Below are 12,004 nucleotides of genomic sequence, written 5' to 3' on the forward strand. Positions count from 1 at the left end.
TTATCAATTTACATGAAAGTTTTTGATACACTATGTAGAGACAATTGAACTTTCAAACTCTTACTGATTTTTTGTATTACTTGCTTTTTTTACTGTTAATTTGATGTGTTTTGGGGGCTTGTTGTTGACAAATCTGCATGTTGCCCGGAGACTACAGTTGAAAATTAGCTTTGCAGCTAACACTGGCACATTTACAGAAATGTTCAATAAAGTGCACTGTTCCTGTTCAAATAAATAACTGAATTAAAAAAAAACAATCAGAGCTGTGTAAAAGCAAGCAATTCCAAAGGGAAATTCTCCTTTTGTTCATTTATTTGGTAAATGACCCGCAGAGAATGATGGGTACTGATGCTGTGCAGTCCTTTAAAAAAAAAATGTAAAAATTATTTTAAAAGACAGAAAAAAGAAATCTAGGTTAGAAAAAAATACATTTTTTTTCTCCAAAGTTATTATCCGCTTCAATTGAATGGACTTCCATCTAAAATAAATGAAGTCTCACCCCGTACTCTCCTGTCTCCTGGTTGGTCATGGCCCACAGGTCGACATCTATATTTCTGGCATTCCTTTTATCAATGGAAACAAGTCCTGTCACTCCTGAAACACACAAATAAAAAGACTTTTGAGAGAAGTAAGAAATTATCCTTGATCAGAAAGCGGTGTTTTTGGAACATCAAAAATGTTGTTCGGTTAAATAAAGAAAGGTCAAATAGACGATGTAACACACCGGGAATGATGGCGAAACTTTCTATTGTTTCCCTGTGAGTTGCCCCCCTCCCTCCATGTTCCTTTTTTATTTTTCATGCCAAACAAAACAGTCCTGATGAAGCCCTTTCAAGCCGAAACAACAGAACCCCATTGTTTCACTTGTTTCGGTGCGAAATGAGCCCAGATCTGGCAACCAGAGGCAAGAAAGAAGTGAGTGCGAACCCACACCAAGAATGTAATGTACCGTTAAATGGAGAGTTGTGTGACTAATGTTCAATCACACTGTAATTATTGTGGTGAAAGAGTGCGTTTGAAAGCAGTTTGGGTCTGGTGGTGCTCTGTCCTCCACAGAGGTTTGCTCCTGTTATCTGAAATGTTTCCACTGATTTGCAGTGAAACAACATCGGAGAACATCTCTGCTTTTCAGGACCACAGTTTGTGTGAGGTCGCACTGATCTGTACAAGAAAGGCGCGTCGTTTTCTGCAGCGGTCAGCCTTTCACGGCAGGGCTGCTGTCAGGCTGTTTTTTGGTGCTTTTGACTGACGTTTGCTCACCCCAGAAGCTGCGGTTCTGTGTCCTCCTTGTTATGTTGATGCCGTTGTTCTGGGCTCCGCCTTCTGCAAGAGTCTCATCCAAAGCCATTGCATACAGCACAAAGCCATCATAAAAGCTGCCAGCGATGTAGTCCATCTGCAAGAGGAAGCGTTATTTGGAGCAGCAGCCACAGGCCTGTTTACGCAACATCGGCTTTGGATTAGGGGCTCGGATAGAGGAAGGAGGGTTGCTTGTTCTTTAACAAGGAGGTGTCTATTCTTCTGCCAGCAAGTGGAATGAAATTAATTGATGCAATTTTGTTATGACAATGGTGCGTTTGTTCAACTCACATGTGGAATGTCTGGGATACAGTCAATGCAACCCTAATATTTGCCAACAATAATGCAAATGTCACTCATAATTCCAAGCCGGCAATCACGCCTCTCAGTGGGAAGTTTTTTCTGTCTTTGACATCTTGTTAATGATTAAGACGGTTGGGATGTTTTCCAGTACGGTAACTTACCAGCGATGGCTCCAAATTAACTCCGAAATCCCTCTGAGCTCTGGCATGGAGCTTCCTTTGGAAGTCCTTGTATTCCGGATTATCCGGAGGATGGTACGTTATGACGAAAACAGACTAGAGGAAGCACACAGAGGGACAAAAGAATCATACAGGATGAGTTTACATCCATAGAGTGGACACGTATTGTAGCAACAAACCTTATTTGTCTTAATTTATTGAAAATCTTTTTTTAATTTTGCCAATAAAATTGTAAACTGGAACATTAGGCAGTTTTCTTTCTTCACCAATACATTTGCTTGCCCTGTTTATTGCATCAACATTCATCTCCTGCCAAACCAACAGCACCAACATTGTCTGTGACATGTTTCTGCGTTTCTCTGTGAAAACTGTGCACCAATCGTCAGCCAAGTGTTTGTTTGTCTCTAAATAGGGTGTAGAAAAAGCAGGACTTGATTCTAACTGCAGCTTTGCTGCAGTTTGCAGTCAATACAAGAGGAGCAGGCATGCACGGTAAACTAAACCATTTTCTTGAAGCAGAAGTGGTGTATAGATTTTATTATTATACAGGGGAAAAGCACCTTTTTTTGTCCTAAGCAGGTTTGTAATTTGAAACTTCTGGTTTAAAAAACAAAAACAACCTGTGAAAAACCAAGTGGTCAATATATGGGTGCACATTCCAAAGGAAAAAATAGATCGAATAGGAAATGAATGATTTTCATTCACTATAGTAAATGGTGTCTACTCAAAATGCACTTTACTATCCTTCTTGAAGGCCAAAAAGTGCTTAGGCTAGGTACGTGGGTGACATCCCTTCAAGAACGCGCTAAACGAGCATTCTTGAACGTGCACCTAAGTCCATGCTGCTCACACTGAAAGAGCAGGGAGGGGCTTCATTTTTTTCTGTTTTCTACTGTTTACCAGCCCATGTTCGCCACCTACTGTTGGAAGAGGCTTTGTGCAAAATGTCAAAGTGATGCAAATCTGGAGAATCAGCTCTTCTGTGAATTTCTAGGGATTCCATTCATACGTCACTGTCAAGTCCAAATCCCTGTCCCACAAAGTTACCTGGTTTAACTTTCAACGTGTCGCAGCACATTTTATAAGGAGACCCCAAAAACTTGCATAGTGATGCTTGAACATGAGAATTTTAAACACAGAAGCCAGAAACATGTTCACATAGACTTTTTATTGGAAGAGGCTGCTTGATTATGTGTTGCAGAGGCCGATGTGAATGTAGCTTCACAGTCTCATTCACCCGTGCACACACACATTCGCCCATGCACACAACATTCAGCCATGCACACAATATTCACTCATGCACACACACACATTAGCCCATGCACACAACATTCACCCATGCACACAATATTCACTCATGCACACACACACACATTCACCTGTGCACACAACATTCAGATGAAGTCTCATAGCAGTTTTTGTTGAATGTTTGCTTTTCTTTTAGTTTCTAACAAGTTGTAGATGTTTTATGTTTTAGGACACATGTTTCAAACTCAAAAACTCAAAATGACATGGCCTGCCATGTCATTTTATGTGGCCCGCAAGAGCATAAAAGTTTTTAATTTCTTAAAATAATTTTTTTTTTAGTTTATTACATATCATTTATGTGTAGCTGCTGTTGTAATTATTTAATGTTTGCAGGTCTTATTTGTGTATGCAGACAAATTGTCATCAAACCATCAGTTGGATGCAAGGCTGTGTGCAGCCTTTTTTTGTAAAATGTTACATGTGTAATACATGTTCTTTCTAGCTCAGTTTTTGTTACTTTTCTTTATTCCCTCTGAGAGTTTGAGCCTTCATTAATGGAGTTATATGGATTTTAATAAACAGACAAAATTTAAAAGGATTTATGCTAGAGTTACAAGCAAACATGTGTTTTTTATGCTATGTAATTGACTCATCCTCGAAGGAGAGGTTGTTTCGCTGTGGCGACCCCTGATGGGAAAAGCCGAAAGAGAAAGAAGAATTGTCACTTTAAAAAGTTATAATAAATAAATAATGAGTTATTTAACATTAAGGAGTAGTTACATTTATTTTTCATTACATTTAGTTGTATAAGTTATTACTGGCCCTTTGAGGACAACCATTATGCTGATGTGGCCCTCTGCGAAAATGAGTTTGACATGCCTGTTTTAGTATGTCAGGGTTGTTCAAATGGATGTCAGTCAGCTCAGTGTCAATAAAGATTCTAATAGTTTGGAAAACACACATCAGGCTGTTAATGTTGATATTAAACATGCAATCATACTCTTAGAAAATGCTTCTAATGGTAGATCTGCACACAAAGACTGCTCAGTCCCTCAATCAGAGTCCCTCAATCAGTACAGTGATGCACTTTTTTTAACCATCGTAAGTTATTATGTTATCTATTCTGAAAGCATTTCTGTAGCATAATTTAAAAAAAGTCAAAACCAGAAATGCTTTTTCATTTTCAAAACGAAGCAGCATTTTTGACTCAAAATTAAAATGAAAAGCAATCCACCAGAATGCTTTTTCCTTTTCTTCTTCAACACCAGTTATTCTGTCACTTAATTAAAATGATAATGAAAATGGTATTTGACATTTCATTTTCAAATAGTTCTCTGGTAAATGTGTAGCAAAATTCATTTAGAAATGTCTAATTTGACAATTAAAAAGGATTAACAGAAATGCTTTTTAATTTTCTAAATGTAACTGCATCAAATGACTCAAAATTAAAATGAAAAATCAATACTTCAAAATACTTTTTCATTTTCTACTTAAAAACCGCTTATTCTGTGTCAAAATTAAAACGAAAATGCAAAGAGGGGATTGCATTTTCATTTTCACATCCACCCTGCGAATAGTCTCGCACAATTCAATTTAGAATTTCCAGAAGGGAGGCGGGACGATGACGTCAGTGCTATCTCCGTGTGTCCGGCTGCTAAGAGACGCAGACATGCTAGGAGCAGTGCGGCCAGGCTTGTAGCCTTGTGTTGCTTTTTCATTTTAATTTTCAGTCAACAAATGCAGCTTCATTTTGAAAATGTTAAGGACTTTTGGTTTTGACTTTTATTTTTAATTTTGCCACACAAATGCTTCCATAATCTATTTGCTAGAAAACGGTTGCAAAAGTCAGGCAGCTCTGTTTAGTGTGTGTGTGTGGGGGGGGGGGGGGTTAAACCAGTTTGGTGAGTACAGGAATTTTATATATCAATTAAAATAATATCAATTAAAAATAAAATAAAATTTAATAATGACATGGATCAAAATTGATCAATAATTAACCAGAATTTTCTTTGCATTCACACGTTTGTTCGTTACAATCAAACCACCCACTAAAGCAAATCTTTCCTCATTATGTTCTTAGGTTGTCCTGTCTTGGGACCAAAAATGTATTTTTTGAATTATTGTTATAACCCAGAATATTGACCTTTATCACCGTCTGAAAAGATTTTGTCAATGTGAAACGTCCCTATCAAATGAACAAACAAGGAAACATATTGTGTCTTATACGGACGACCAGAATGGCCATGTATGATAACAAGTTTTTATTTTAGTTTTTTTCAAGTATAGTAAAATAACTTCTTCTTATTACAGGCCAACTGATGTTTTCTTGAGAATAACAGAATAAAATAATAATTGGTTTGTCTGATAAAATGAGTAACTAAGGTATGATCGCAGGAAAGGTTTCTTGTTTCTTGAGAAAACAAAATACGTTTTTCCTTTTTTGGAGATCAGTCAAAAAACAAAACAACTTGTTGTGAGCCATAGCATCATCACTAAATGATCAATTTATGATTAATTACTATAATTTTAAGATCATGTGGTGCAGCGGATTGTAAAGCACAATTTCATTGAACAGGGAATGAATTATCCATTTTTTATACATAACGCTGCATCAAGTAATCTAAACTGTCATAAAACATGACGTGAATACACTTCCCAGAATATCTAGAGGGGCCAGGGGCCAGCTGGTGATTGATCAGAGGGGTTGATGGGAAGTTTTCTAATGAATTGGGTTGTTTTTTGTCTGCAATAATCTGTAGAGATAGCAATGCACAAATAGTCAAACTGTTTTAATAAGACAGATTGTGTATCTGTAACACCAAAAAACAAAACAAGACTCGATTTTTCAGTTCATTATGTACAGTACTTATCATTCTACCCGACTACAGTACCCATAATACTCCAATAATCCATTAAGCAATGCAGCTTCATAAGATTTTTGAGCACCGTGTTCCACAGAAAATCCTTTTAAGGTTAATAAACACAACCGAATTTCACACAAAAGGCACGGCAAATGAACTTTTAAAGTAAAATAATGAATTTTTGTGTGCGCATTGTGGTCCCTTTAGTCTAACTCGGGTGGAATTTTTTTTTTTTTTGTCATTAAAAGAATAAATACAAATTTGAATCTCAGCCGTGATCGTTATTATGGAAGAATATTAGCCCCGCTTCAGCCACACGGATAACTGAAGCTCTACCAACCCATTATCTTAAGAAAACCAAGTCCATTTCTGAGATAATGACTGTATTCCTAATTTTCTCAAGAAAAAAGTTTTATTTTATTCTGTTGTCTCAAGAAAACAGTTGTTACCTCGTGATAATAAGTTATTAAGTTGTTATCTTGAGTAAAGAAGGTGAAAGAATATTAGCAGACATGACTGCTCTTGTCTTCAGTAGTTTTAGTAATTAACCAGGGGGGAAAAAATTCACAGTCTTAATGGTATTACCTGTCCAAAAATCAAAAATTATCCTGGACACTGCAAATTTAAAAACAATCCAGTCAGACTGAAGCTTTATGATGAGGACATTAAATCATTAAATGTTGAATAAACGAATAAAACCACATAGAGATACAAAGCCAGGATTTAGTCCTGCTTTGTTTTTGTGAGGATCTAGAAATAAACCCAGGACCACAAGAAATGTATAAACCACAAGAGCAACAACAAAATAAATCCAGCAGATCTCTGTGAATTACTCAGACACATTTTTGCAAAAGAGAGACAAATTCTTCTCAGACACTCAACTAGAGCATATTATTCCTCAATAAACAGGCTGTTAGCAGTTGCTTTGCTGACAAGCTGAATGCAGGCGGCAGCCGGTTTAAAACCCAGACAGTCAGGAAGCAGCGCAGTCACTACCAGACTTCATTCTGGCTGCATTTCAGGAACCACAGAGACAAAGCAGGAAGAGAGCGCCATAAAACAGTACGTTCATGCGGCATCTTGTGCACAGGAAAAACAATAAGCTACACAAATACTTCAAAATAGCAAGAAAGGGGGATTGTTGTGTGTGTGTGTCCACTATCTAAAGCACCAATTTTTAGTGTCTATTTTATCATTTTTCCATTTATTTTCCTTATTACACCATTTTTATGTATTTATTTTTAATAAAGGTTTGGGCTTTTCTCAACTGGGTTACATGTATGTGTATGTGTGTGTGTGTGTGTGGGGGGGGGGGGGGGGGGTATGCGTTAGAATGGGTCTGCAGTGCCAACAGATTAAAATGCCGGAAAATTGATCAGAATGTGTTGGAGTTAAAATAACCCTGTCTCTATAAATGTCTTTTATTGTAATCTCACTGTTTATGCCGCCCACTGCCAAAAATCCTGGGTGCATAGAAGAAATGTTAACCATGAATGAATACTGATGGAGGACTGAGATCTTAACTGACTAGATAAGGCAAGAAAAGAAAAGAAAAACACTTACTCAAGTGATAAATGTCCCAAAAAGAATAACTCATTCAGCCCAAGCTATAGATCTAATATTTACAGAAACGTCTGATTGTGTAATTAAAACCCATCATTCAAATAATGGTATGTCAGCTCATAATTTTACTGTAGTCGTGAGGAATTGTCCAAAACACAAAATAGAAAAGTATGGAGAACTTCAAAACAAAACAAAAACTATGGTTTTACATTAAACTCAAGGTAAAAGTACACAGAGAAAAGAGTGAGAAGCCTTTGCAAAATCTGATGACAACAATCATTAATCATAACTTAGACAAAAACAACATAAATGAGACAACTGGAGAAAAAAAATATACAATATACTGCAGACAACTCCTAAAACTAGAAAATCATCCTATTAACAGAAATGATCAATAAATGAACACATTATCACTCTGGGCAGCTAAAGCTTTTTTATCCTTGAAATGATAAAGTAGGCAAAAGAAAAAAGAAAATACAATAGATATAATATCATACAGCTATATAAAAATGGAGAAAAATGACAAAGTTAGTCTGGCTTATTATGGCCAGAGCACACACAAAGTATGTGAAGGACTCTACTGTCATTACAACAAAGAAAAAAGGCAATGTAAACCTACAAAAGTGTTAAAAGCAAATAGTATAGTCCAAATATACACGAACTGTAACAAAAAGACACAAAAGTGTGGCTTGAAAAACATCTAGTGTGATCATAAAAACTATTTGTATTCTTTCTCTCTCCAAATTTTGTCCTAAATTTCATGACCTAAGCATGTTCATCAACTCACCAAATTTTCCATACACATCCAGTTTGGTAAAAATTATTTTGTTTTAAAGTCCCCCTCCGATGAAAATCATGTTTTTTGACTTTCTGACTTGTCCTTGTGGCATTCTTCTTATAAAAGTCAACATTCAAAAAAGGCCATCACATCTTTTTCAGATTTGACCTATGTAAACATGCAAAGCATATCTAAACAAAAGTTAAAGATAACTGTGGCAATGACCTTTGACCTGATCTGACAGTCTGACATCCCTATTTCATTTTGTCAAACCCCAAACAGTACAGAGTTTTGTCATTTTGGCCAAAAAATAAAAAAAACTTTCTTAGAGACTTTGTCATTTTATGCAATGAATTGTTCTATTTTCTGTTCTTTAAAAATACATATTTTTTTGTCTTTTTTTTACCATGGTTTGGATTAGTTCTATTATTTTATGAATTGTATCTGTTCTAAAGTGTTTTCAGTAAAAGGGACTGCAAATGGAAATGATCACAAAGAAGGTACGTTTGTTTTAAAGCGCCTTTCGAACTCATCCAAGGACACTGTCCACGAGAAATAAAAACACCATTAAAATAAGCACTTCAATTTAGAAAAACAGAATAGATACAGTCACAAATTACCGTCAGAATTGCATTTTCTACAAGAAGCTGTTCTGAACAGATGTGTGTGTTTGGGATAGGACTTGAAGACAGGAAATGAATCGATGCTTTAATCTGGTACAAAACATGTTTCCTCTTTGATTAATGCTGATGTACGTGCTCCCTGATCAATAAACGTTATCAACAGCAACACAGACACATCCATACATGCACAAATGCCTCCTAGAACACACACTAATGCATGCATGCACACACAGGCTCGTGGACACACTAGTGACTAAAAGCCATCCAAATGAATTCCATCCTGTTGTCAGTCCGCTGTGTAGTCTTTTAGTCCCTGACTGTCAACACGAGGAAAGAAAACCTCTGAATGCTTAATTGGCTTTGTGGCAAAACCTCGTAGTTAAGACAAAATGATGCTGTTTTGGGAAAAAAAAGCAATTAAAAGGATGTGTGGCTGCCTCCTCCCACTTCTACTATGGTTTCAACTGTGCTGGTCTTAAACATTCACTCTGATGAAAATAGTGTTTTGAACTTGTCCCCTTTTTCTGATGATGGAGGACATGACATTGCAATCCTTAATATTTTTTGTTAAAATCTTTTTGAAACATGAGCAAACAAGAAGTATCACTTGAAAAAAGATCTTTTTTTGTGATGCAGGAAAATACGCTGGCTGGGGCACAAACTCCTTGTTCTGAGCTCTCAGCTACGGGGAGGGGAAGTGGGGGCGGGGTTGCTCCGTGCCCTTGACTGTATAAGAAAACTGGACCAAGCAAGTGCGACGTCACCCATGAGGACGCCACCATTTGCAGCCAGACAACGTCAGAAAGCAGTTGGTCTGGGTCCACATTTCTTTAGCAACCAGTCTCGCAAATCAGAAGTGAGCTTGTTGGAAGACCACACCCTGTCCCCTACCGCTGAGAGCGGGCTCCGGACGATATGTCAATCAAACGTTTGTTAGATCATAGGTGGGAGCCAGCGGGAACCCCATGCTGTTATTGAGGCATCAGTTTATAACTTGAATAACTTGCAATTAAGAACATTTTTTTTTTATGAAAAACAGTTAGGATTAGCAAGAACGTGTTAAAGAAAGGAATCAGAGCAAGTATGTTTGGTCTGACAAACAGAATGACTGAGTAACAGCTGTTTATTTCTATATAGAATTCCTTTGGGATTTTGGCTTCTTGGAACCAGCAGGTACTTCCTGTTTGGAACACGGTGGGGTAGGAGTCATTCAGTCCAGTTCCCCGTGCCAACAGTCCCGTCCACAACTGACATGTGAATTTCCAATCAACTCCCCTGCAGAAACTATGTTCTAGAAAACATTATTCAGACTAAAATGGCATCATCATAATGAAAAGACCACTGAAAACACTTTTATAATAGATCAAAAAATGATTGGAGCGGGACTATCAACTGCACAAAAGGCCAGTGAGGTTTAATCATGTTCTGCAAACTAAAATCAATGGCGCAACAAATGTTTAGCTAAACTGACCTTTGACTCTGTGACCAAAACAAGCTTCTTGCATGAAGTCTATCAGCTCCAGAACAGAGCAGATTCTGATCATTTCTCATGTTTCTACAGCAAGAAGAGCTCCTCCACAAACTCGCACAAGCAATTACCGTCCACAGGAAGCATGCTGCCATAATGAGTCCTGTTATGGCCTACTGACAAATTAACAGCCTGCTTCATCAGCATAATTGGAGCCAAAATCTGGTTCTGGAGCCAAGTTGAGAAAGAGTTCAAATTCTAGGAAGCTGAGAATGAGTTAACTGTGTTTAATCACAGAGATGTTCTTCATCAGTTTATGATTTTAAAAAAGGAAAGATCTGGGATTTACTTTATTTTGGAATACGTTTAGCTTTGCAAACTGTTGCTCAATTGCAGCTGGGGCCTAGCAGAAGGATGATCACACCACCATTTCACACTGATAGTAGAGAATTTGGTTTACATTCACGTGTTCAAGATGATTTAACTAACACAAAATGATAATCAGGCAGGCACAAGTGTGAAATGCAAGAAAATAATCTGTAGTTTTTTAAAGTCCCAATATCATGCAAAATCTTTTTTTTTCTTTGCTTTGAAGTGTGTTATAATTTTTTAAAGTGCCTTTAAAGATTGTGAAGTTTGCTGCTTTCCTGTCAGTCTGGAAAGCTTAAACCTTTTAACCCCAAACAGAGATGTGTGCACTTGACCTTTTAAGAGCATTTTTATTCTAAGTAAATACATTGTATAAATAATAATTAGAGATGAAAAAACGTATTTGCTCTTCTTTATCTCTCTTAGTCTGTCAATCCATTCATCTACCTACCCTAATGCTATGATGCTATGATGTGGTCTGTAGAATCCACATCAGGGGTATTGATGCCGTGTGTCATTACTCTTGTCTTTAAACTTGAAATGCAGGACGGAAAGGGGAAGCACTCACTTATCCAAACTTCAATCTTTATGTTTGGGAAGAGAACACATCTCTGCTAACTGACTCATTTTTTCATAGCACTAATATTCAAAGTTAAAAACATCCGCAGATTCATTAAGGTCGTGCAAGAGCTGGACTCCTGGAGTGGTCATAGACGTGGAGGTGGGTGTGTTTATGTCTTCAGGTTCAAACAGTCACATATTGACAGAATCTAAGTGCATAAGTCTGCATTCGCCACACTTTTGACGAATGTCAGCTGTCACTGAAACAGGGTTAATGCACTCAACTAGACTTTCCAGCTGCTGGTTTTGTGCTATTTGCAGCTACAGAGCAGATCTCACACACCCACACACACACACACACAGTGAAAATCTAATGAATACATATTGCTTGTGAAGTGTGTCTTGTGTTTATTGTACCTTGAAGACCTGGATGGGATTGGTCCAGTCAAATTTAGCGTTCTGCCAGGGCTTACGGTGAGTCAAGCTCTCCGCAAACACATCCAGATAGAAGATGGCGTAGCTCTCTGGGTCCTGGATCTCACTTTGGAACAGCTTCATGATGCTCAGGAACGTTTCCAGAGGCCCACAGATGTATATGACTGCAGACAGAACAAAGGTTTCAGCTCTCTCACTAGTTTCTTTAACAAATGGCTTTCCCTCACATTTCAGAAGTGTGAGATTAAAAAGACAGTTTCCACATGATAACATTGTCATAGGCTGTTAGCGGAATGGTCCAAACCAGTCCTGGCTTG

General features: G+C 37.5%; 1 protein-coding gene across 1 annotated transcript in view; it reads right to left on the minus strand.

The window, feature by feature from the left end:
- npr2 (natriuretic peptide receptor 2) overlaps window positions 1-12,004 on the minus strand; it is an 81,449-nt gene that overhangs the window by 51,331 nt on the left and 18,114 nt on the right. Inside the window, 4 exon segments of the mRNA NM_001104658.1 lie at window positions 500-594; window positions 1,261-1,396; window positions 1,764-1,877; window positions 11,670-11,851. Coding sequence (NP_001098128.1) covers window positions 500-594; window positions 1,261-1,396; window positions 1,764-1,877; window positions 11,670-11,851 — 527 coding nt within the window.

This window comes from Oryzias latipes, chromosome 12, assembly GCF_002234675.1.
Source record: "Oryzias latipes chromosome 12, ASM223467v1".
Taxonomy (NCBI): Eukaryota; Metazoa; Chordata; class Actinopteri; order Beloniformes; family Adrianichthyidae; genus Oryzias; species Oryzias latipes.